At 42.3% G+C, this 26,694-nt stretch overlaps 5 protein-coding genes across 5 annotated transcripts; all 5 read right to left on the minus strand.

Annotated features, from left to right (window-relative positions):
* Positions 1-469: 469 nt before the first annotated feature.
* On the minus strand, positions 470-2,206 carry LOC119736233 (histamine H2 receptor-like). The gene has a single exon (XM_038210272.1). The coding sequence runs from the start codon at positions 2,042-2,044 to the stop codon at positions 1,160-1,162; it is 885 nt and encodes a 294-aa protein (XP_038066200.1). The 5' UTR covers positions 2,045-2,206; the 3' UTR covers positions 470-1,159.
* A 2,520-nt stretch (positions 2,207-4,726) lies between these two features.
* Positions 4,727-5,633, minus strand: LOC119735682 (adenosine receptor A1-like). Its single transcript, XM_038209535.1, has one exon. The coding sequence runs from the start codon at positions 5,612-5,614 to the stop codon at positions 4,727-4,729; it is 888 nt and encodes a 295-aa protein (XP_038065463.1). The 5' UTR covers positions 5,615-5,633.
* Positions 5,634-10,485: 4,852 nt separating this feature from the next.
* LOC119735412 (histamine H2 receptor-like) lies at positions 10,486-11,669 on the minus strand. The gene has a single exon (XM_038209109.1). The coding sequence runs from the start codon at positions 11,639-11,641 to the stop codon at positions 10,757-10,759; it is 885 nt and encodes a 294-aa protein (XP_038065037.1). The 5' UTR covers positions 11,642-11,669; the 3' UTR covers positions 10,486-10,756.
* Positions 11,670-18,947: 7,278 nt separating this feature from the next.
* On the minus strand, positions 18,948-20,192 carry LOC119736249 (histamine H2 receptor-like). Its single transcript, XM_038210287.1, has one exon. It carries the CDS (start codon positions 20,028-20,030, stop codon positions 19,146-19,148), a length of 885 nt encoding a protein of 294 aa, XP_038066215.1. The 5' UTR covers positions 20,031-20,192; the 3' UTR covers positions 18,948-19,145.
* A 2,947-nt stretch (positions 20,193-23,139) lies between these two features.
* On the minus strand, positions 23,140-24,046 carry LOC119735602 (adenosine receptor A1-like). The gene has a single exon (XM_038209368.1). It carries the CDS (start codon positions 24,025-24,027, stop codon positions 23,140-23,142), a length of 888 nt encoding a protein of 295 aa, XP_038065296.1. The 5' UTR covers positions 24,028-24,046.
* Positions 24,047-26,694: the final 2,648 nt, after the last annotated feature.

The following is a 26,694-nucleotide window of genomic DNA, read 5'->3' on the forward strand; positions in this document are numbered from 1 at the left end:
CTGTAGCAAAGAATTGCTTATAATTCTTTCTATGTAATTCATCTCTTTTCTTCAAAATGGTTCAATGGATATACATGAAACTTTTACCAAATATATCCAAAATACCAACGTACAACTTATTTCATTTGCGCTAATTATTTTCATAATTGCTACATATTTTTAACATTTTCTTTAATTTGGGTCCAGATCATTCTGACTCACTGTGTTAGTGTAAAACCCACTATTGAATTGATACTAACAAAATTGGAACAACATTCGTTATGGTAGCATGAAATGAGGTGGTGTGGTTAATTTCTTGGAAATTATAGTAACAGTATCATTAAATAAAACAGTACAAATGCACATCAAAAGAATGTGTTACAGTGTAGGAGGTAGAAGGAACGGGAACAATTTGAGATCAGCCAAGACAGAAATTGTCATACTTAAATTAACTAATTATACCAACCAATATGTCAAGGCTATCCCGCCATGTCAGTTGTATTATTCGATTAAATTAAATTTACATTTATTTGCCACTACCAAATACTGTCCCTGTTACCTTAGTATTTTGAATTTTCCATTCAAATATCATTAAGAATAAAATCAGGAGATGTTTATTTTTTGGAAGGTAGTTGGTTATTCATAATCGCTCTTGGAAGACGACTGCATTATATAGGGATTGCATCAGAATTATAAAATCACAGATGTGCATGTACACGTAACAGGGACAGGGGAAAAAAGTGAAACCCAAATTTATTGAATGACAACAAACGATGAGATCCTAAAATGGCTCCTCAAATTGGTATATCCCGATTTGTTTTTGATGTACATGTATTATAATTTTACACTGCATGGAACCTGTAGATCCTAAAAGGAAAACAGACACTCCAAAGAACGCAAAATCATGAACAAAGCGTCCTTTTTGTAACGTTGGAGGAAAACAACAAAACGATATTTTTGGGAAACCAAATGGAACCAGGCAGCTACAAACTAAAGACCGAACGGCGTGTCCATCGAAATGAGACTGGACCACGGGCCATAGAGGTGGAAGGCGACGAAAGTGCCCCTGCCAAAACCTGACTCTCAGGTCTGGTCCGATTTCATTTCGCTATATATACGGCTGGCATTAACACATGTGTATAATGAAAGTGGATTCAGCCTCAGTCTCATGGGCCTAATGTTACATTTCGGTTTCTGCTACTGTGCTCGCATCCGTTTCCGCCTGGTGCTTCCAGCGGCTGGAACATGCGCACAGCAACCTATAGAAACCTTCTCGCCCCTCTCGGAAACGCCAAAAGTAGATGAAAGGGTTGAGAGCGGAATTCATCGGCAACGCTGCATAGCTGTGCCGCAAGAATACCACAACCGACAAGGTGAGTTCGCCGTGCGTGAACAGGACAATAAAGCCCACACAAAATGGCAGCCAACAGACAGCAGACGCCACGAATATGATCGTGAACGTCACCATAAGGTGACGCGTTTGGCGCACGCGGGTACCAGCCTGTCCATCTATGTTATTGACTCCACCGATGGACGCCAGCGGCGGCGTATACATGGATATCTTACGGAAGACCACGAGGTATAAAACCCCAGTGACGATCAGAATAAAAAGGGGAATCAGAGCTTGGATCAGCCAGTTGATGGTGGGGTCTTGGAGGTACGTCGTAGGTAAGAAAAGCACGGCAGATAGGATCCAAATCAGGAGACATGCGATCACCATGCGGACGGGTGTCACTACGGCGTCATAGCGGGCAGGCGGCATCAGAGACAGCGCCAGCAAACGATTCACGGCTACGGCCAAGATGCTGAGCTGGGCGGTCAAGAAGAAAGCCCTAGACAGGGCAACAACCGTGGCCACGTGCCTGAAGTGAATGAATATAATCAGCATTGCAGGGTAGGCGATGTCGGCGAGTACGAGGTTGAAGACGAAGCCATAGTACTTGATGCGGAGTTGCTTGGTTCGAGCAAACACCACCACCACGAGAAGATTCAAAACCACTGCGATGCCAGCGACCACGTGCACCGGGATGCTGGCTCTCATCAAGACTGCGTCTACGTCATCCATTTTAGCAAATTTGCTGCAGTTTCCTTGAACCTAAAAGGCAAGACATTTATAGGAAGATCCGGATTGAAATATCTGCTCTTCTCCGTTGTGTGAAATTCAGGCGCCCTTAGCTATGAATTCAGATTTGTGTTTTTGATCCACCATGTTTGCCGAACACTGACCCGTAATGCACCAATACCAGTAAAAGCCAGCAGGGCAGCGATCCGGTCACTCAGTGTACCGAACACCAGATATGTCATGACATCACACTTTGTGTACTGCATTTACTGGGAGCCTAGCCTGGGACTACACCGTATGCAGTTGGGTAAATAAAAAAGGTCCCCTTGACATTGCGATGACATAGTATCGCAAAGACTAATAGGCCTAATATAACTTTTTTGTGGATAGATGCCCAACAGTAGAATGCAAAACACTGAAACCGATGAATGTGGGACATAGAATGTGCGAATTCTTTTTACTTTCCTAGTTTTTACTATCATTACTTTCAAGCGTGGATTGTACATATTGATCTTTGGTGGATATCAAACATACCAAGTGATGAACCTAGAAATCGCGGTGTTGCTGCAATGGTATCGTGGTCATTTTTATCAATATCAAACCTTTTGTGTCCAAGGGACAGTTAATGCCACTCCCCCTATGGCTAGGCTAACCGTATACTAGGCGACTCGATAACCAGAAAAGCAGAAACAGCCTGTTTGTCATCACTTTTAAGTAAAAGCCTGTGTTAAAAATGACAAAAAACATTAACAAACCTGCCTGGATGCCTGATGCTTCAGTTATAATCTTTACAGGTCAGCTAATATAGATGTCGGTTACAAATGGTGGATTTTATTGCATTTCACGGTGTCGTAAATGACTATAAATATTCCGTTGAAATGCACTTTAGGCGTTGTGCAGGTACTTGCAGTAAAACCCAATTATTCATGGGTCTTGCTTGATTACCTCCGACCAATGAAAAATATGGAATTATTCAAAAGCCCAAAACAAACCAGTAAACTCAAACTCAGAACGTCAACTGAGTCGAATAGAAACAACATTGAGACGGTCAACAACGATATTTATCACAAAGAATTTAATGAAATCGGATTATTCACGAAAATGTCCGGTATAATTGAAATTAACTGCGGTTGCAGTTGAGTTCTGTTCCGTGCTGGTTATTGTTCTTCCATATTCTCGAATGGTTCTGTGATGACACAGTGAGTGCTCCCTGCGCTCTTGTACGCCACGATTTAAATATAGACATAGACTCGATTCACAATAATTAAACGCACTTAACAATTTAAATCATTTTACTTGAGCGCTCACAGAATTCACCAATTATATACGTGAAAAGGATTGAGGATTCAGCCGTGGTCAGGTCAGATTCATTTTGACAATTGTCGTATATACTTTGCATTCGGTTCAAGTTTACAAATTCCGTTAGTTCACCTTGGCATATTATGCCCTTCGTTTCATGCAAAGTACGGTAGATCAGCTTCAGAAAATGGTGCATACAGTTTGGCCATTTGAAAAGCGGAGACGAGTGCGGCAATAACATACCACAATGTTACTGCAACTAAAAACACCGTATGGGTAAACGAAAAAGGTATATAGTTGATGCCTGCCGAACAGGCAAAGGTAGTGTGCAGCTATAGCTCAGGCTGACAATTTAATACGTGTCAATGTACGGGCGATTTTTGTTTGTCCTATACTTCAGCAAATTCCTGTTCAGACTCTTTAGAATCGTATGACGTTAAGGTTCATTATACAGATGCTATGGCCCTTTGCTTGGTAAGGTTGAAACAAAAGGCTGCACCGACTAGCGTCATCATTCATTTAAAAGTAGATTACATCATTTGCAGCTATGCCAAAAGTAACTGACGAACTTGTTCAAAAGCTAGAATACCACAACCGACAAGGTAAATTCGCCGTGCGTGAACAGGACGATAAAACCCATACAAAATGGCAGCCAACAGACAGTTAACTAATTATATCAACCAATATGCAAAGGCTATCACCCCATGTCATTTGTATTATTCGAATTAAATTTACATATATTTGCCACTACCAAATGCTATCCCTGTTACGTTGATATTGTGTAATTCGCCATTCAAATATCATTAAGATAAAACCAAAAGACGTTTATCTTTGTTAGTAGGTAGTTGGTTATTCATAATCGCTCTTGGAAGACAACTGCATTATATACGGAGTGCATCAGAATTATAAAATCACAGACGTGCGTGTACACTTCACAGAGACAGGGAAAAAGTGAAACCAAATTGATTGAATGACAACAAACGATGAGATCCTAAAATGGCTCCTCCAATCGGTATAGCCCGATTTCTTTTTGATGTATTTGTATTAGAATTTCACACTGCATAGAACCTGTAGATCCCAAAAGAAAAACAGACACTCCAAAGAACGAAAAAATCATGAACAAAGCGTTCTTTTTTAACGTTGGAGGAAAACCAGAAAACGATATTTTCGGGAAACAAAATGTAACCAGGGAGCTTCAAACTGAAGACCGAACGGCGTGTCCACGGAAATGAGACTGGACCACGGGTCATAGAGGTGTAAAGCGACGAAAGTACTCCTGCCAAAACCTGACTCTTAGATCTGGTCCGACTTCATTTCGCTATGCGGCTGGCAGTAGCATATGTGTGTATTGAAAGTGGATTCAGCCTCAGTTTCATGGGCCTAATATTACATTTCGGTCTCTGCTACTGTGCTCGCATCCGTTTCTGCCTGGTATTTCCTGCGGCTGGAACATGCGCACAACAACCTATAGAAACCTTCCCGCCCCTCTCGGAAACGCCAAAAGTAGATGAAAGGGTTGAGCACGGAATTCATCAGCAACGCCGCATAGCTGTACAGCAGGAATACCACAACCGAAAAGGTGGGTTCGCCGTGCGCGAACAGGATGAAAAAACCCACACAAAATGGCAGCCAACAGACAGCAGACGCCACGAATATGATCGTGAACGTTACCATAAGGTGACGAGTTTGGCGCATGCGGGTACCAGTCTGTCCATCTATGTTACTGGTTCCAGCGGCGGACGCCAGTGGTGGCGTATAGTTGGAAATCTTATAGAAGACCACAAGGTAGAGAACCGCAGTGATGATCAGAATAAAAATGGGAAGCAGAGCTTGGATCAGCCAGTTGATGGTGGGGTCTTGGAGGTACGTCGTAGGTAAGAAAAGCACGGCAGATAGGATCCAAATCAGGAGACATGCGACCACCAGGCGGACGGGTGTCACAACGGCGTCATAGCGGGCAGGCGGCATCAGAGACAGCGCCAGCAAACGATTCACGGCTACGGCCAAGATGCTGAGCTGCCCGGTCAAGAAAAAAGACCGAGCTAGAGCAACAACCGTGGTTACGTGGCTGAGGTGGACCATAGTGATCAGTATGGCAGGGAAGGCAATGTCGGCGAGTACGAGGTTGAAGACGAATCCATAGTACTTGATGCGGAGTTGTTTGGTTCGAGCAAACACCACCACCACGAGAAGATTCAAAACCACTGCGATGCCACCGACCACGTGCATTGGGATACTAGCTCTCTTCTTCAAGGTTGCTTCTACGTCGCCCATTTTGGCAGAATTGCTGCGGTTTTCTTGAACCTAAAAAGTAAGAAATTTAGACCTTGAATGAAATATCTGCTCTCCTCCGATAAATGAACTTAAGGTACCCTTAGCCATGAGTTCAGATATGGGTTTTGTTACCACGGTCCACGATGTTTGCCGAACACTGATCCTATATAATGCAGCACTTTAAATGCCAGCAGGGCAGGCATCTCGCCACCCTGGGTACCTAACGCCAAAAGAGTGCACAAAAAACTATGTCATGACATCGCACTTGTACCGCATTGAATTCCAGGAGTTTTATGGGAAGTTTTCGGATAGCATTTGCGCATATTGTCTAACTGCGGTCTTGAACAGCTACATCCAGATGCTTTAAACATAGGTCATAGGCCACTTCCTTCACAAGATTCTGTGAAGCTCATCAGAGTATCCCGGCGTCCTGTTTGCAGGGCGGGGGGTACGAGCGAAAGGGTACAATTCCTTATAAATCGGTATTATGCGCATGTGCATGGCGATTTATGCGCATGTGCATGGCGTGCGAATTATACAGAAAATTGTATAGACTCGTAGGGTGTATTCGAAACCCCGTTCTCGAGTTGAATGAACACGAGAACATGGTTCCGAATGACGAGAATCGAACAGGATTTTCACTCCCCACTTATTCGGAAGTAGATGGAGAACGTCAAGAACAAAGATGGCGGACTTATGCCCCTACCGGAATTTGCGTTAATATTTGTGTATAAAATTGAAAGCATTCCGCATTCAGTGCAGGAGCAGTAACGATAAATTGTACGTGGTCATAGAGTGGGCTTGTCAGCCTTGTCTTTGCCATTTTTTTTTTTTAGCTGTTTCGGGATTTCAATTATTTTCGTATTAATTGAATTAATTGCCCCTTCTTTTTGTTCGGCGTTTTGATACGGCGGCTGCCATCTTGGATATTCGCCCAGCTGCACTCCACATGCACGCGCGCGTTCGTGATCGGCAACACGAGAACGCTGCTCCCCAGTCACTCGAGAACAGGGTTGCGAATACACCCTAAAACTCGAAACTTTTACATAAACGGAACGGAATTGGGTTGGCTCTAGACATTACGTATATTACCCAACCTGACATTGGTAGCCGTCGAAATGTGGTTGGTAGAGCTATAAAATATACCAAACGATGAACCGAAAAATCGAAAAATCACGGTATACACAGCGTGACGTCATAACATGACAGAGTGTTGCTGTCATGGTTCCCAAGAGCTGCATGGAAACAACATGCACGCTACTCAGGAACAGGCGGCGGAGTAAGGGTTTGCATCCAAGAGGGCGAATGGGGGCTCGATGTTAAGTAAAGTAAAGTTTAAGTAAGGGTCTCCGTTAAAAAAGAAAAAAATCCAACAAACCTTTCTAGAGATCCGCGATGCTTCAAATCCTTTGTCCAGGGCAGCGAATACAGCAGGCAGTTACAAATCATGGATTTTATTACTGGTCACCGTCTCATGAATAATCATATTGCTCTGTCCAAATGGACATGCTCCGTCCAAGTTAGATGTGGAATAGGCAAGTATACTTCCCGTAACATATATTGTAAATAATTCAAGGGTCTTGCTAGATAACTTCCAATCAATTACACATAAATCGGCATCAAATAGCTGTGGAGTGTCGTGACCTCGTGGTCTGGAGCAGTGAATTCGTGGTCTGCGTGTAATATTACTGCAGGTTGTGGGTTCGAGTCCAGCCTGCGGCTATGGTGCGTGTGCCCTTGGGCAAGGCACTTTGTCACTCATCGCCTGTCTCCACTCAGGAGTAAATGGGTACCTGTGAGGACAGAAATGGTAAATGTGACTGAATTAGCTTCCTTGTGCCTAACGTACAGGCAGCATCGAGCTGTATACTCCCAAGGAGCGGAATGGTTTTTGGAATAGTTCATGGGCCCAATGAGCAGGGAGATAATGACATAGCGCCTTGAGCACCAATAACTTGCGCCTTATAAATACCTTTTATTATTACTATCGCAAACTACACCACTTGGGAGACATTTTGGGAGGTATACCTTTGGGAGACATGTGGAATTAGGGAGACATTTCAGTGTCTCCCTTATGCCCCGGCTCTAGCTATTTAGAGGCGAAATTTTAGTATCGGAAATAGGCTAGATCGATTGCTAGTGGTCCAATTAGTAAAACTACCGAAATTTGTGGGGATAGGATTAGGGAAATTGGGGTAAGGGGTCAGGAAAGTCGGATTATTATTTGTGGACAAGCTTATAGGAATGTCTCCCTAATGGTATTATTATTATTGCAGCTAGCTTCGACTTATTGTCAACTTGTTTCCACGCAGTTTCAAAGGGTGAATGCCTAAGCAATGGCTGTAGATCAGCGATTCGGACGCGGCCTTAGTTATACATGCAGACTCAAATCATAATAATTATACGTGCTTAAAGATTTAAATTTATTTGAGCCCTCACAGAATTCACTTATTATGATTATGCAGATGGATGATTGAGGATTAAACCGTGGCAAGGCCAAATTAATTATGACAATTGTCGTATATTATTTGTTCCTTTGCAGTCGGTTAAAGCTATAGTCCATCATTTGCAGCCATCCGAAAAAGTAACTGGCGTATTATTGTTGAAAAACATACTCGGTTGAAAGATAGTAAGTGGACTAAACTCCCTGTGAAATTAGTCTCTCTGGAAAGCTATCATTTTGAAGTAATCAACGAAAGAAGGCCTTTCCAACGGTGCGTCTTAAATGGGTCTATTTAGAGATTTGCTCCACTTTTCATGGTGAAATCTTTTCCTTTTTTCCCCACGTGCCTTGAATGGCAACCATAGCCTTTCTCTCTATGACAATTGACACAACAAAAAACACAAATGAAGAGTGGCGCAATTCTGTAAAGTGCGCAGGGTAGAATCTGAACAATCAAGCTTAAAACAAATTGAAATGGCTGTCAGTGTCCATGTAACCCACTAATGCATCTGAAATATAAGCCAAGCGATGAAAAGAAAATGCTTCTGATTCAATTATATTTGTTTATTTTTATATTGCTCTTCACCCAAAGATTCCACAATTAAAGGAACCAATAATTCAAAGCTATCGCGCCCTGTCAGTACGATTGTTCGAATTAAATTTACATGTATATTTGCTACTACCAAATACATGTCCAAAAAAGGATCATAATACATAGATATACCCGCAAAATCCCTTCTCCAAATGGCTAAAAACTTAATTTGACTTTTTGAATTGTAATTGGTCTATACACATATTGAACGTAATACTTGTATAGTCATAATGAAATAACTACAGTTGTGTGTAAGCCAGGGGAAATAGGACTTAGGATGCATACCATGTGCTCTGGGCAAAACAAACGTGAATTTGTTTCTCCTCACGAACTTTCAATTTGTATATGTGTTTCGTTTTTAACCCAAAAAACAGAGTGACCTGATGCCTTTTGGGCATGCGGTGACCCAATTTTTTTAATAAAAAAAATTGAGGGCCAATGACGGTCACCTCCTATCTAATCCTCATTCAACCCTTGCCAAATCAGCTGGCTCAGTGAACTTTGCAGCCAGGGCTACACCCAAGCCGTGTCAACAAACTTTCGACCTGGGCTCCTGCCAAGTCTCATTGAAACATATACAAACACCTGTAACTTGACACAGCCATCTCACTTCATAGCCGCAAACTACCCCCCCCCCCCGTCAATTATCTTTCCAGTGAACTGTCTGACAACTGTCTGGCAACTGTCTGGCACGTGACTTTTTGTTGTATCGCTATAAATAGGGTCTTGTGGTTTGCGGAGAAGTTCCTGCTGCCCAAAAGGACGCCGTTGACGCGACCTCAAGTATGCTTCTTCTTTTTTTGGTAAACGCTGCGCTTGGTAAGGCGCTTCAACCCTTTGAAAAAGGGCTTGAAATTTGTGCACAAAATGAACCTGTCCTGTGACAGCCAAATTATTGCCGAGCTGCCAATAATTCGAATTTTGGTTTTATAAATAATTCTCTGAATAAATTTCGGTGGATTTTTTCGTTATATTTCTGATTCAAACGTGAATAATTACTTTGAGGTGAAGCTTGAAAACTGCACGAGGAAGGACTGCATCTTTAATTAATTCTCTGCTGGAATAATTAGCCGTGTTTCCTCCAACTCACTGTAAAAAATCCAAACACAATAACCACCCGAAACCAGGCACCATATGGTGCCTTGATACCGGATCTCGGGTAGTTATTGTGATTAAAAAGAAACACGATTGGCAGAGGCGTAGCCTCGTTTGAATAACTTTGACTACTACCGACACAAGACTGTGTTACAAGTGATTATGTAGTAACGGATAACGTATGGCAAACCGATAATGTCACACAAACTGGCCGATACTATTGTACCACTAACCGATAATGTAACACAAAGTGACTGATAGTGTAGTACAATTTGTATCCGACAATGTATCACGTGTCGGCGGATAATCTAATTACAAAAAAAAATATCCGATAACGTATCATCACAGAACGGATAGCGTAGTAACATTTACAACACTTCTGGTGATACGTTATCCGTTGGTTACTTAATATCAGTTGTAACAGATGTTCTGAGCATTTGCTGAGTGTGCACATGAGCTCATATTTTGTAACTATGGCTTTTCGAAATTCATCGACCACTATTTTGGGGTCATTCGATAAATTTAGGGTCCAACTTATGACATTTCTTCCCTGTCCGTGTTAGCTTGATACTTAGTATAATGTGCCATTCAAATATCACTTCAAAAGATGTTTAAACTGTTGGGTATGTGGAGGACGACTGATAATAGATGTGCATGTATTAGGGACATGAAAAAAGTGGACCTCAGATTATAGACTGACCACATACGATAACATCCTAAAATGGCTCCTCAAATCGGTATATTATTCTATATTGGAACATCTGTATCCTGAAGCGAAAACATACACTCTAGCTTCGAAACCCAAAGGAACCCCAAAAAAAGAACGCAAGACCGTGGAAAAAAAACCTTTTTAAAGGTTTGAGGAAAAAACAACATATTTTAGGGAAATCCAAATGGAATCTGGCAGTTATAGATTGAAGACCCAGCGGCATGTAAAATGGAACTCGACAAAAACTTGGCACACGTGTGTATTGACAGATGATTCAGCTTCAGTTTTCACAATGGCCTAATGTTACATTTCGGTCTCCACTACAGTGTTGCCATCCATTTCCGCCTGGTTTTTCCTGCGGCTGGAACATGCGCACATCAACCTATAGAAACCTTCCCGCCCCTCTCGGAAACGCCAAAAGTAGATGAAAGGGTTGAGCGCGGAATTAAACAGCAACACCGCATAGCTGTACTGCAGGAATACCACTACCGACAAGGTGGGTTCGCCGTGCGTGAACAGGATGATAAAGCCCACACAAAATGGCAGCCAACAGACAGCAGACGCCACGAATATGATCGTGAACGTCACCATAAGGTGACGCGTTTGGCGCACGCGGGTACCAGCCTGTCCATCTATGTTATTGGTTCCAGCGATGGACGCCAGTGGCGGCATATACCTGGAGATCTTACGGAAGACCACAAGGTATAGAACCCCAGTGACGATCAGAATAAAAATGGGAGTCAGAGCTTGGATCAACCAGTTGATGGTCGCGTCTTGAAGTTTCATCGTAGATAAGAAAAGCACGGCAGATAGGATCCAAATCAGGAGACATGCGACCACCATACGGACGGGTGTCACCACGGCGTCATAGCGGGCAGGCGGCATCAGAGACAGTGCCAGCAAACGATTCACGGCTACGGCCAAGATGCTGAGCTGCCCGGTCAAGAAAAAAGACCGAACAAGGGCAAGAACCGTAGCCACGTGTTTAAAGTGGATATAAACAATCGCTGCGGCAGGGCATGCGATGTCGGCGAGTACGAGATTGAAGACGAAGCCGAAGTACTTGATGCGGAGTTGCTTGGTTCGAGCAAACACCACCACCACGAGAAGATTCAAAACCACTGCGATGCCAGCAACCACTTGCATGAGGATACTGGCTCCCATTAAGGCTGCGTCTACGTCATCCATTGCAGAATTGCTGCGGTTTTCTTGACATAAAAAGCACGAAATTTAAGAAACACCTGGATGGGAAAACAAAACACCTCCGTTATAATGAATTCAGGCACCCATAGCCATGTATTAAGATATGCGTTTTATTACCATGATCCACTGCTTGAACACTGATTCTTAATGCGCGAGTATCTGTAAAAGCCAGCAGAGCCGGCATCTGGTTAGTATATGTAATAGACTCTGGCCCTGGCAAAGCCGACCATGGTCTATGATACGTAAAAAAAGATTCGGCGATTATTTATGCAACTAGACTGCGTATGACCTCGAGAAACTGACCAATCAGCAGGTGCCTGCTATACACGCGTAATTGTACAGGTTGTTGTATTAAAAAAAAAAACAGCATCGAAATTGACCAATCACAATCTGATTTCGGAACAAAATGACTTCACGAACGCTTAGATATATCAAACGTTATACAGGAGACTTGGCTCCGTGGATAACGGGTGATGACTAGCATCATGGTCACCGAGGGTACCAAACACCAAAACGTTGACATAGAGATGCCATTACCCAAACTGGCATTCGAATGCTGTAAAATTTTCATAAGATGGGATTTTTGCGTCGGGGTGATGTATATCAATTTGATGTAAAAATTGTGTTGGTGTAGCTAAAACAAACCAAGTTATGAACCTAACAATTGCGAAGCACAATTCATGACGTCATTACGTCACAGAGTTGTGCGATAATAGTAAACAAGCATTAGACTCAAAATGGATGCTAACACAAAGATGCACACAGCCGTGTTTGACTGTACTCTCGAGGACAAGGCGTCGTGTTTCCCTTTGTTCCTATGATGTATCACTCTCCCATAGACTAAGCACACACACTCACGATCGAGGACCGTTTCCAATAAAAGATCAACAAAGAGGACAACAACGAATGTCCCTTTGTCTGTGTGTCATCTGGGTGTATGTAGTACATTGACACGCATGCAGTCTTTATCTGCACGGTGGGCGCACAGTTGTATCATCGTTAGTTGTATTATTTTTTACCCTTTTTGTGTCCGACAGTCAATGCTCCTCCCCCGACGGCAAGGCATTTCAAACCTACATGTCGGCATTTCCAACCGACAGTCAGTCAATTTAAAGACAGCAAACCTGACATGAGTTTACCTTCAATATGTATCATATCCGTCTAAAAAAAAAAGATAACCGGAGAAACCGTAAAACCAACCTGTCTAGATGTGCGATGCTTCAATTACACCCTACATGAAAGCGACTACAGAAGTCAGTGTAGTGCCGCACACATGATTTGGCTGGGGACGGCTCACATTTTTTCTCTCTCAATTTTCGTTTGAGAAGTTAGTTTTTTTTTCCAACAAAACGTTGCCCAAAGTTTTTGGCACCAGAACATTACTATTTTGACGTTGGGGGCGCCATTTACAGCCCTACTTCACTAATCGAAAATATGGCAAATACATATCACCCCTGGGGTGCGCCATTGGTTAATAAATACGGCGTCGTCTCCATTTCGACTTCGCCTGCTATTTGGGTCCCTAAGTTTGAGTTTTTAGCTCAACATCAGTCAGTGTTTTCTTTCAGAAATATAAAACTCTGTGATAAATGAAACAATTGATTTATTTCTAATTTGATCGGAGCATTAAAATCTTTTAATGATAAAGCCAAACCGGTAACGAAGCCGAGCCTTAAAAATGGGTCATCGTGTATATTTAGCCCGGTTGTGGTTACCTGATCTACAATTTAGATCAGGGCGTCGGGGAATTGTCAGGCCAGGGAACTATAGACTACAATTTAAAGGTCATTGCGTCGGGGATTTATCAGGTCAGGGAACCAGACTAGTGAGGCATGCGGCGCCCGTCCCCCGCAGTGTGCAACATAATAACAGGGTAGGGACCAGCGAACACCGTACATGTAGTGCTCACTGAAAACGTGGCACTGTGGCAGAATACTCAGCTCAATCCGTACTGCATCGTACCGTTGTGAATGCACGCTCGTGATATAGTGGCCATTACTTCGGCGTTTTTCCCCACGAAATTAGACAGATTCAAGACGAACTGAGAACCATATAATTGAAAAAAAAGAGAAGCCCTTATGTGGACTACGGCAGACCAGGCAGCGTATAAGCCTTATTTTGTAAAGAAGGGTCGGTTATTTATTTGTTTTATATGTTACAAGTAAGTACACATGACTTAGTACTTCTCAAATAAACTGAGTATATCGAATTTAGGTTGTAACGCTTTAAATGCCTCCGCCATTTTCGGCATTGAACCGTAAGAAATCTTCAATTCATTTTAGAACGAACACGATAAATGACTTAAATTAGAACGAACTTGATTAATATCTAATTTAATATAACAAACAATGAACGATGGATATTAATTCTATCAAGTAAACAAAGTCAAGCGTTGGTCTCAATTTTCCTTGAAACAGTAAAGCTTCACAGCATTTCGTTGTTTTTCATATAGGATTATTGAAACAGTCGTTCCAAATTCAGTTGAACAAACTAACCAGTATACATGTACCGATTGATGTTTGAGAGTCGAAAAAGAATCGAGCGTAAAATGCCAATCGCAAATGCTTTAAATGTAAGCCACACATTGGAAAACTATAAAACAAAATGCATATTAATGACAGCTTGGTGACTATTTGAATTTCTACAGGTTTGAATGAAGATTTTGGCACCAAAAATGGCCAGGCCCCAAAAAAATTAGTTCTTGAACGAAATGAACGCTCAAACTAAGTGTTCAAGTCCTTTTGCAGGTGTATTTGTGAAAGTACCGTACCGCTGCGTGGGGCGTTGTGTCAATACGCTCGTCAAATACTATTGCCAAACTCGAACAGTACATTTGCATTTTTCATTATTAAACTTCGAGACTCGAAAAACGCCTCGACATCAAAACTGCCACTTACCGGTTACGGACTGCAGCAGCTGTGGACTAGATTTTCACCTTTGGAGATACACATGTAGTGTGATGTTTGACATGAGAAGTGATATTAGGTCATGATATGAGACCATTGATTTTTACACGGCATAGTAGCCTTTAAACGAGCCATACATTGTAAGTAATATTCCGAAATACAATATGAATTTCATATAGGAGACCCATACTGGACAAACTAATTCCTCACTCAAATTACCTTTAGCAATGCATGAATAAATGAATTTACTGAGTAGAAATTATGACTCTAAAAATGCATGAGACAAAAACAAAAATGATATTAGATTGAATTGGAAATGAAGAAGACCTTGATGGACAGGGTATTATAGTTCTTCTCAGGATTGTGAAAGGGGGGCACATTGTGCTTCCACAACATTATTTCCATATGCTTCCGCCGTTACTCTAACTATGACGGTATTTGGTTCCAGTTCCTCTACCACGACAGGGCCTTTTGCTAAATTTTGCTAATTTTTGACACACAAAAACAGAATCTTTGGCAAAATTTCACCTTTTTTTCTTTCATGCATTTTTTTTTAATTCCGTAGAAACATTATTGAGGCAATATTCATCCAATTCTAATCAGCATCATTCGCAAAGACTAATAGGCCTAATATAACTTTTTTTGTGGATAGATGCCCAACAGTAGAATGCAAAACACTGAAACCGATGAATGTGGGACATAGAATGTGCGAATTTTGTTTACTTTCCTAGTTTTTACTATCATTACTTTCAAGCGTGGAATGTACATATTGATCTTTGGTGGATATCAAACATACCAAGTGATGAACCTAAAAATCGCGGTGTTGCTGCAATGGTATCGTGGTCATTTTTATCAATATCAAACCTTTTGTGTCCAACGACAGTTAATGCCACTCCCCCTATGGCTAGGCTAACCGTGTACTAGGCGACTCGATAACCAGAAAAGCAGAAACAGCCTGTTTGTCATCACATTTAAGTAAAAGACTCTGTTAAAAATGACAAAAAAAACCATCAACAAACCTGCCTGGATGCCTGATGCTTCAGTTACTCTCTACAGGTCAGCTAATATAGATGTCGGTTACAAAATAATGGTGGATTTTATTGCATTTCACGGTGTCGTAAATGACTATAATTATTCCGTCGAAATGCACTTTAGCCTTTGAATATGCAGGTGCTTGCGGTAAAATCCAATTATTCATTGGTCTTGCTTGAATACTTCCGACCAAAAAAAAAATATGGAATTATTCAAAAGCCCAAAACAAACCAGTAAAGTCAAATTCAGAACGTCTACTGAGTCGAATAGAAATAACATTGAGACGGACAACAACGAACTTTATCACAAATAATTTCATGAGATCGGATTATTCATGAAAATTTCCGTCATAATTGAGATTAACTGCGGTTGCAGTTGAGTTCTGTTCCGTGCTGGTTATTGTTCTTCCGTATTCTCGAATGGTTCTGTAATGATACAGTGAGTGCTCCCTGCGCTCTTGTACGCCACGATTTACGTTTGCACATAGACTCGAATAACAATAATTACACGCGCTTAACAATTTAAATTATTTTACTTGAGCGCTCACAGAATTCACCAATTATATGCGTGAAGAGGATTGAGGATTAAGCCGTCGTCAGGCCAGATTAATTATGACATTTGTCGTATATTCTTTGCATTCGGTTTAAGTTTACAAATTCCGTTAGTTCACCTTGGCATATTATGCCCTTCGATTCATGCAAAGTACGGTAGATCAGCTTCAGAAAATGGTGCATACAGTTTGGCCATTTGAAAAGCGGAGACGAGTGCAGTAATAACATACCACAATTTTACTGCAACTAAAAACACCGTATGGGTAACGGAAAAGGTATATAGTTGATGCCTGCCGAACAGGCAAAGGTAGTGTGCAGCTATAGCTCAGGCTGACAATTTAATACGTGTCAATGTACCAGCCTGTCCAGCTATATGGTTGCAAAGGGCAAATTCTAAAGGTTACTTAACACTTTATTTGGAATGAAACTACATGTACACAGACATGTTTACGTTGGCGGGTGAAATCTTTGAAAATTAATCTGCCGTTTGGATCACCGTATGTTCATGCAACTTTCAGGATTTATTTCCCCTATAGTGATCCAAGCATGTGCTAAAAGTCGTTGTGATGTGTTCATTACTTTTTGTTAAATTTGGAAAATAGGCCTCGCAACGTGCAATTTTGAAAATTGTAACACTGGCGTGCGCAATATCTATCAATCTTTTCAAGCCTCACGCATATTAATGAGGTTCATATCCATCACGGTGTGCAGTAAACAATTGCATAAAAACCTCCTTCACGAGTTGTTAATTAACACCTATCACCGTTTTTGCCGCCTTCCATTGGTCGACACCGAGACCCACGCCATGTCACGCCGAGTGACGCTAATGAATATGCTAACATCCACTTAATCATTGCGTGCCGGGCCGAAATCGGTCAGCCGTAGCGCCTACGGCGCTTTGCTGAACAATGCACATGGGCTGGGTCGGCAAATAATGTTTTTGATCGTCTTCGAAATTTTCCTTAGAGATGGTTCAAAGTGTAACAATAGCGTCCACAACAACAGATTAAGCTGAAATTCGGAAACAACTTAGGTAAATTCCTAGAAATTGGGATAAATACATACATTTGGGGAAGTTTTTGAACGATTCCTTCAAGACTTAAAGGTCAGCTTTGACAGTAACCAGTATTGAGCTTTCAGCATCAATGACGGCGATTTGTTTTCCACTGACATGAAGTTTGCAATTTCTTCTTCAGTTAGAATGTAACATTTAAATCATACTGAGCATATTTTCCGAGAAACACAACGTTCAAAAGGCCATGTTTTTGAGGGTTCACGAATTTCAATGCTCTGTTACAGCGTCTTAGTACGTAATTGGATTAGCTTTCCTAGACAACGACCGGCGCTTTGCCGTAGCAACCATATGGCTGTGTCCATCTATGCTATTGGCGGGGGAGTGGGAGGGGGGGGGGTTACGAGCGAAGCATACAATAGGAAAGAACTGGTGTATTTGGTGCCACCAAGCGTCCCAAAAGTCTCCCATTATACTGTGGAGCATCAATGGCTTCATAGAGTGCACACGACCGGACGTTGCAAAATCTTCCCATTATTTACGTCTCTGTTTCAGCCAAATTTGAAACACTGTGAAAAAAAGATCTCAATAGTTTGGCCTTTCTGTTTCCTCACAGAATTAGTTGGTCCTGGACTTTGATGAGCACCTGTACGACTACACGTACTCTGGCAGCTCAGACGGCGTAGATATTTAGTGTTGCACGGTATTGATCGTCCTTCCAAAGTTGAAACCAAGATTTGTTAACAAGTGGATAAAGTCATCCAAAGTTATAGCAAGCTACCATAGTTCTTCACCAGACATTTAATAACAAGTCAGGTTAGAAGATATACTGTAGCAAAGAATTGCTTATAATTCTTTCTATGTAATTCATCTCTTTTCTTCAAAATGGTTCAATGGATATACATGAAACTTTTACCAAATATATCCAAAATACCAACGTACAACTTATTTCATTTGCGCTAATTATTTTCATAATTGCTACATATTTTTAACATTTTCTTTAATTTGGGTCCAGATCATTCTGACTCACTGTGTTAGTGTAAAACCCACTATTGAATTTATACTAACAAAATTGGAACAACATTCGTTATGGTAGCATGAAATGAGGTGGTGTGGTTAATTTCTTGGAAATTATAGTAACAGTATCATTAAATAAAACAGTACAAATGCACATCAAAAGAATGTGTTACAGTGTAGGAGGTAGAAGGAACGGGAACAATTTGAGATCAGCCAAGACAGAAATTTTCATACTTAAATTAACTAATTATACCAACCAATATGTCAAGGCTATCCCGCCATGTCAGTTGTATTATTCGATTAAATTAAATTTACATTTATTTGCCACTACCAAATACTGTCCCTGTTACCTTAGTATTTTGAATTTTCCATTCAAATATCATTAAGAATAAAATCAGGAGATGTTTATTTTTTGGAAGGTAGTTGGTTATTCATAATCGCTCTTGGAAGACGACTGCATTATATAGGGATTGCATCAGAATTATAAAATCACAGATGTGCATGTACACGTAACAGGGACAGGGGAAAAAAGTGAAACCCAAATTTATTGAATGACAACAAACGATGAGATCCTAAAATGGCTCCTCAAATTGGTATATCCCGATTTGTTTTTGATGTACATGTATTATAATTTTACACTGCATGGAACCTGTAGATCCTAAAAGGAAAACAGACACTCCAAAGAATGCAAAATCATGAACAAAGCGTCCTTTTTGTAACGTTGGAGGAAAACAACAAAACGATATTTTTGGGAAACCAAATGGAACCAGGCAGCTACAAACTAAAGACCGAACGGCGTGTCCATCGAAATGAGACTGGACCACGGGCCATAGAGGTGGAAGGCGACGAAAGTGCCCCTGCCAAAACCTGACTCTCAGGTCTGGTCCGATTTCATTTCGCTATATATACGGCTGGCATTAACACATGTGTATAATGAAAGTGGATTCAGCCTCAGTCTCATGGGCCTAATGTTACATTTCGGTTTCTGCTACTGTGCTCGCATCCGTTTCCGCCTGGTGCTTCCAGCGGCTGGAACATGCGCACAGCAACCTATAGAAACCTTCTCGCCCCTCTCGGAAACGCCAAAAGTAGATGAAAGGGTTGAGAGCGGAATTCATCAGCAACGCTGCATAGCTGTACCGCAAGAATACCACAACCGACAAGGTGAGTTCGCCGTGCGTGAACAGGACAATAAAGCCCACACAAAATGGCAGCCAACAGACAGCAGACGCCACGAATATGATCGTGAACGTCACCATAAGGTGACGCGTTTGGCGCACGCGGGTAGCAGCCTGTCCATCTATGTTATTGACTCCACCGATGGACGCCAGCGGCGGCGTATACATGGATATCTTACGGAAGACCACGAGGTATAAAACCCCAGTGACGATCAGAATAAAAAGGGGAATCAGAGCTTGGATCAGCCAGTTGATGGTGGGGTCTTGGAGGTACGTCGTAGGTAAGAAAAGCACGGCAGATAGGATCCAAATCAGGAGACATGCGATCACCATGCGGACGGGTGTCACTACGGCGTCATAGCGGGCAGGCGGCATCAGAGACAGCGCCAGCAAACGATTCACGGCTACGGCCAAGATGCTGAGCTGGGCGGTCAAGAAGAAAGCCCTAGACAGGGCAACAACCGTGGCCACGTGCCTGAAGTGAATGAATATAATCAGCATTGCAGGGTAGGCGATGTCGGCGAGTACGAGGTTGAAGACGAAGCCATAGTACTTGATGCGGAGTTGCTTGGTTCGAGCAAACACCACCACCACGAGAAGATTCAAAACCACTGCGATGCCAGCGACCACGTGCACCGGGATGCTGGCTCTCATCAAGACTGCGTCTACGTCATCCATTTTAGCAAATTTGCTGCAGTTTCCTTGAACCTAAAAGGCAAGACATTTATAGGAAGATCCGGATTGAAATATCTGCTCTTCTCCGTTGTGTGAAATTCAGGCGCCCTTAGCTATGAATTCAGATTTGTGTTTTTGATCCACCATGTTTGCCGAACACTGACCCGTAATGCACCAATACCAGTAAAAGCCAGCAGGGCAGCGATCCGGTCACTCAGGGTACCGAACACCAGATATGTCGTGACATCACACTTTGTGTACTGCATTTACTGGGAGCCTAGCCTGGGACTACACCGTATGCAGTTGGGTAAATAAAAAAGGTCCCCTTGACATTGCGATGACATAGTATCGCAAAGACTAATAGGCCTAATATAACTTTTTTGTGGATAGATGCCCAACAGTAGAATGCAAAACACTGAAACCGATGAATGTGGGACATAGAATGTGCGAATTCTTTTTACTTTCCTAGTTTTTACTATCATTACTTTCAAGCGTGGATTGTACATATTGATCTTTGGTGGATATCAAACATACCAAGTGATGAACCTAGAAATCGCGGTGTTGCTGCAATGGTATCGTGGTCATTTTTATCAATATCTAACCTTTTGTGTCCAAGGGACAGTTAATGCCACTCCCCCTATGGCTAGGCTAACCGTATACTAGGCGACTCGATAACCAGAAAAGCAGAAACAGCCTGTTTGTCATCACTTTTAAGTAAAAGCCTGTGTTAAAAATGACAAAAAACATTAACAAACCTGCCTGGATGCCTGATGCTTCAGTTATACTCTCTACAGGTCAGCTAATATAGATGTCGGTTACAAATGGTGGATTTTATTGCATTTCACGGTGTCGTAAATGACTATAAATATTCCGTTGAAATGCACTTTAGGCGTTGTGCAGGTACTTGCAGTAAAACCCAATTATTCATGGGTCTTGCTTGATTACCTCCGACCAATGAAAAATATGGAATTATTCAAAAGCCCAAAACAAACCAGTAAAATCAAACTCAGAACGTCAACTGAGTCGAATAGAAACAACATTGAGACGGTCAACAACGATATTTATCACAAAGAATTTAATGAAATCGGATTATTCACGAAAATGTCCGTTATAATTGAAATTAACTGCGGTTGCAGTTGAGTTCTGTTCCGTGCTGGTTATTGTTCTTCCATATTCTCGAATGGTTCTGTGATGACACAGTGAGTGCTCCCTGCGCTCTTGTACGCCACGATTTAAATATAGACATAGACTCGATTCACAATAATTATACGCACTTAACAATTTAAATCATTTTACTTGAGCGCTCACAGAATTCACCAATTATATACGTGAAAAGGATTGAGGATTCAGCCGTGGTCAGGTCAGATTCATTTTGACAATTGTCGTATATACTTTGCATTCGGTTCAAGTTTACAAATTCCGTTAGTTCACCTTGGCATATTATGCCCTTCGTTTCATGCAAAGTACGGTAGATCAGCTTCAGAAAATGGTGCATACACTTTGGCCATTTGAAAAGCGGAGACGAGTGCGGCAATAACATACCACAATGTTACTGCAACTAAAAACACCGTATGGGTAAGGCGAGCCTTCAAATTAGAATCCCTCCCCGGACCGTTCGGGGTTGAGCCCGCCCAGTATGTTGAAGGGATTGGGACCTTGCGTGTAACCGATCGGCCTGGATTAACTCCACCAGGCTTCTGCACCGTGGCTCTGGCTCATCACAAAGGAACCAATTTGCGACGCGCTAATCCTCCAGTAGGCAACAATGACTGTGATGAGCTTCATAGAAGTTGCCGCTGGTAATCCCAGTGGGCTGAATAATGCTCCAACAATGGCCAGACTTCAATTCATGTTGCCTATTGTGAAACCCTGAGTCACCAGTTTGGACCGATTGGGGCGTCACGCTTCAGTGACCGGGTGGCTTCTGGCTTCGTACCGATTGGGGTGAAAGAAATTAGCATACCGGACCCGGTACCCGAACGGTCTGTTATCTGATGGCTCGCCTAACGAAAAAGGTATATAGTTGATGCCTGCCGAACAGGCAAAGGTAGTGTGCAGCTATAGCTCAGGCTGACAATTTAATACGTGTCAATGTACGGGCGATTTTTGTTTGTCCTATACTTCAGCAAATTCCTGTTCAGACTCTTTAGAATCGTATGACGTTAAGGTTCATTATACAGATGCTATGGCCCTTTGCTTGGTAAGGTTGAAACAAAAGGCTGCACCGACTAGCGTCATCATTCATTTAAAAGTAGATTACATCATTTGCAGCTATGCCAAAAGTAACTGACGAACTTGTTCAAAAGCTAGAATACCACAACCGACAAGGTAAATTCGCCGTGCGTGAACAGGACGATAAAACCCATACAAAATGGCAGCCAACAGACAGTTAACTAATTATATCAACCAATATGCAAAGGCTATCACGCCATGTCATTTGTATTATTCGAATTAAATTTACATATATTTGCCACTACCAAATGCTATCCCTGTTACGTTGATATTGTGTAATTCGCCATTCAAATATCATTAAGATAAAACCAAAAGACGTTTATCTTTGTTAGTAGGTAGTTGGTTATTCATAATCGCTCTTGGAAGACAACTGCATTATATACGGAGTGCATCAGAATTATAAAATCACAGATGTGCGTGTACACTTCACAGAGACAGGGAAAAAGTGAAACAAAATTGATTGAATGACAACAAACGATGAGATCCTAAAATGGCTCCTCCAATCGGTATAGCCCGATTTCTTTTTGATGTATTTGTATTAGAATTTCACACTGCATGGAACCTGTAGATCCCAAAAGAAAAACAGACACTCCAAAGAACGAAAAAATCATGAACAAAGCGTTCTTTTTTAACGTTGGAGGAAAACCAGAAAACGATATTTTCGGGAAACAAAATGTAACCAGGGAGCTTAAAACTGAAGACCGAACGGCGTGTCCACGGAAATGAGACTGGACCACGGGTCATAGAGGTGTAAAGCGACGAAAGTACTCCTGCCAAAACCTGACTCTTAGATCTGGTCCGACTTCATTTCGCTATGCGGCTGGCAGTAGCATATGTGTGTATTGAAAGTGGATTCAGCCTCAGTTTCATGGGCCTAATATTACATTTCGGTCTCTGCTACTGTGCTCGCATCCGTTTCTGCCTGGTATTTCCTGCGGCTGGAACATGCGCACAACAACCTATAGAAACCTTCCCGCCCCTCTCGGAAACGCCAAAAGTAGATGAAAGGGTTGAGCACGGAATTCATCAGCAACGCTGCATAGCTGTACAGCAGGAATACCACAACCGAAAAGGTGGGTTCGCCGTGCGCGAACAGGATGAAAAAACCCACACAAAATGGCAGCCAACAGACAGCAGACGCCACGAATATGATCGTGAACGTTACCATAAGGTGACGAGTTTGGCGCATGCGGGTACCAGTCTGTCCATCTATGTTACTGGTTCCAGCGGCGGACGCCAGTGGTGGCGTATAGTTGGAAATCTTATAGAAGACCACAAGGTAGAGAACCGCAGTGATGATCAGAATAAAAATGGGAAGCAGAGCTTGGATCAGCCAGTTGATGGTGGGGTCTTGGAGGTACGTCGTAGGTAAGAAAAGCACGGCAGATAGGATCCAAATCAGGAGACATGCGACCACCATGCGGACGGGTGTCACAACGGCGTCATAGCGGGCAGGCGGCATCAGAGACAGCGCCAGCAAACGATTCACGGCTACGGCCAAGATGCTGAGCTGCCCGGTCAAGAAAAAAGACCGAGCTAGAGCAACAACCGTGGTTACGTGGCTGAGGTGGACCATAGTGATCAGTATGGCAGGGAAGGCAATGTCGGCGAGTACGAGGTTGAAGACGAATCCATAGTACTTGATGCGGAGTTGTTTGGTTCGAGCAAACACCACCACCACGAGAAGATTCAAAACCACTGCGATGCCACCGACCACGTGCATTGGGATACTAGCTCTCTTCTTCAAGGTTGCTTCTACGTCGCCCATTTTGGCAGAATTGCTGCGGTTTTCTTGAACCTAAAAAGTAAGAAATTTAGACCTTGAATGAAATATCTGCTCTCCTCCGATAAATGAACTTAAGGTACCCTTAGCCATGAGTTCAGATATGGGTTTTGTTACCACGGTCCACGATGTTTGCCGAACACTGATCCTATAATGCAGCACTTTAAATGCCAGCAGGGCAGGCATCTCGCCACCCTGGGTACCTAACGCCAAAAGAGTGCACAAAAAACTATGTCATGACATCGCACTTGTACCGCATTGAATTCCGGGAGTTTTATGGGAAGTTTTCGGATAGCATTTGCGCACATTGTCTAACTGCGGTCTTGAACAGCTACATCCAGATGCTTTAAACATAGGTCATAGGCCACTTCCTTCACAAGATTCTGTGAAGCTCATCAGAGTATCCCGGCGTCCTGTTTGCAGGGCGGGGGGTACGAGCGAAAGGGTACAATTCCTTATAAATCGGTATTATGCGCATGTGCATGGCGATTTATGCGCATGTGCATGGCGTGCGAATTATACAGAAAATTGTATAGACTCGTAGGGTGTATTCGAAACCCCGTTCTCGAGTTGAATGAACACGAGAACATGGTTCCGAATGACGAGAATCGAACAGGATTTTCACTCCCCACTTATTCGGAAGTAGATGGAGAACGTCAAGAACAAAGATGGCGGACTTATGCCCCTACCGGAACTTGCGTTAATATTTGTGTATAAAATTGAAAGCATTCCGCATTCAGTGCAGGAGCAGTAACGATAAATTGTACGTGGTCATAGAGTGGGCTTGTCAGCCTTGTCTTTGCCATTTTTTTTTTTTTTAGCTGTTTCGGGATTTCAATTATTTTCGTATTAATTGAATTAATTGCCCCTTCTTTTTGTTCGGCGTTTTGATACGGCGGCTGCCATCTTGGATATTCGCCCAGCTGCACTCCACATGCACGCGCGCGTTCGTGATCGGCAACACGAGAACGCTGCTCCCCAGTCACTCGAGAACAGGGTTGCGAATACACCCTAAAACTCGAAACTTTTACATAAACGGAACGGAATTGGGTTGGCTCTAGACATTACGTATATTACCCAACCTGACATTGGTAGCCGTCGAAATGTGGTTGGTAGAGCTATAAAATATACCAAACGATGAACCGAAAAATCGAAAAATCACGGTATACACAGCGTGACGTCATAACATGACAGAGTGTTGCTGTCATGGTTCCCAAGAGCTGCATGGAAACAACATGCACGCTACTCAGGAACAGGCGGCGGAGTAAGGGTTTGCATCCAAGAGGGCGAATGGGGGCTCGATGTTAAGTAAAGTAAAGTTTAAGTAAGGGTCTCCGTTAAAAAAGAAAAAAATCCAACAAACCTTTCTAGAGATCCGCGATGCTTCAAATCCTTTGTCCAGGGCAGCGAATACAGCAGGCAGTTACAAATCATGGATTTTATTACTGGTCACCGTCTCATGAATAATCATATTGCTCTGTCCAAATGGACATGCTCCGTCCAAGTTAGATGTGGAATAGGCAAGTATACTTCCCGTAACATATATTGTAAATAATTCAAGGGTCTTGCTAGATAACTTCCAATCAATTACACATAAATCGGCATCAAATAGCTGTGGAGTGTCGTGACCTCGTGGTCTGGAGCAGTGAATTCGTGGTCTGCGTGTAATATTACTGCAGGTTGTGGGTTCGAGTCCAGCCTGCGGCTATGGTGCGTGTGCCCTTGGGCAAGGCACTTTGTCACTCATCGCCTGTCTCCACTCAGGAGTAAATGGGTACCTGTGAGGACAGAAATGGTTACTGTGACTGAATTAGCTTCCTTGTGCCTAACGTACAGGCAGCATCGAGCTGTATACTCCCAAGGAGCGGAATGGTTTTTGGAATAGTTCATGGGCCCAATGAGCAGGGAGATAATGACATAGCGCCTTGAGCACCAATAACTTGCGCCTTATAAATACCTTTTATTATTACTATCGCAAACTACACCACTTGGGAGACATTTTGGGAGGTATACCTTTGGGAGACATGTGGAATTAGGGAGACATTTCAGTGTCTCCCTTATACCCCGGCTCTAGCTATTTAGAGGCGAAATTTTAGTATCGGAAATAGGCTAGATCGATTGCTAGTGGTCCAATTAGTAAAACTACCGAAATTTGTGGGGATAGGATTAGGGAAATTGGGGTAAGGGGTCAGGAAAGTCGGATTATTATTTGTGGACAAGCTTATAGGAATGTCTCCCTAATGGTATTATTATTATTGCAGCTAGCTTCGACTTATTGTCAACTTGTTTCCACGCAGTTTCAAAGGGTGAATGCCTAAACAATGGCTGTAGATCAGCGATTCGGACGCGGCCTTAGTTATACATGCAGACTCAAATCATAATAATTATACGTGCTTAAAGATTTAAATTTATTTGAGCCCTCACAGAATTCACTTATTATGATTATGCAGATGGATGATTGAGGATTAAACCGTGGCAAGGCCAAATTAATTATGACAATTGTCGTATATTATTTGTTCCTTTGCAGTCGGTTAAAGCTATAGTCCATCATTTGCAGCCATCCGAAAAAGTAACTGGCGTATTATTGTTGAAAAACATACTTGGTTGAAAGATAGTAAGTGGACTAAACTCCCTGTGAAATTAGTCTCTCTG

This window comes from Patiria miniata, unplaced genomic scaffold (assembly GCF_015706575.1).
Source record: "Patiria miniata isolate m_02_andy unplaced genomic scaffold, ASM1570657v1 HiC_scaffold_29, whole genome shotgun sequence".
Classification (NCBI taxonomy): Eukaryota; Metazoa; Echinodermata; class Asteroidea; order Valvatida; family Asterinidae; genus Patiria; species Patiria miniata.

What these genes read in the sequence shown, in the direction of transcription:
- LOC119736233 (XM_038210272.1), bottom strand. Translation starts at nt 2,044, where the DNA reads ATGGATGACGTAGACGCAGTCTTGATGAGAGCCAGCATCCCGGTGCAC.
- LOC119735682 (XM_038209535.1), bottom strand. Translation starts at nt 5,614, where the DNA reads ATGGGCGACGTAGAAGCAACCTTGAAGAAGAGAGCTAGTATCCCAATG.
- LOC119735412 (XM_038209109.1), bottom strand. Translation starts at nt 11,641, where the DNA reads ATGGATGACGTAGACGCAGCCTTAATGGGAGCCAGTATCCTCATGCAA.
- LOC119736249 (XM_038210287.1), bottom strand. Translation starts at nt 20,030, where the DNA reads ATGGATGACGTAGACGCAGTCTTGATGAGAGCCAGCATCCCGGTGCAC.
- LOC119735602 (XM_038209368.1), bottom strand. Translation starts at nt 24,027, where the DNA reads ATGGGCGACGTAGAAGCAACCTTGAAGAAGAGAGCTAGTATCCCAATG.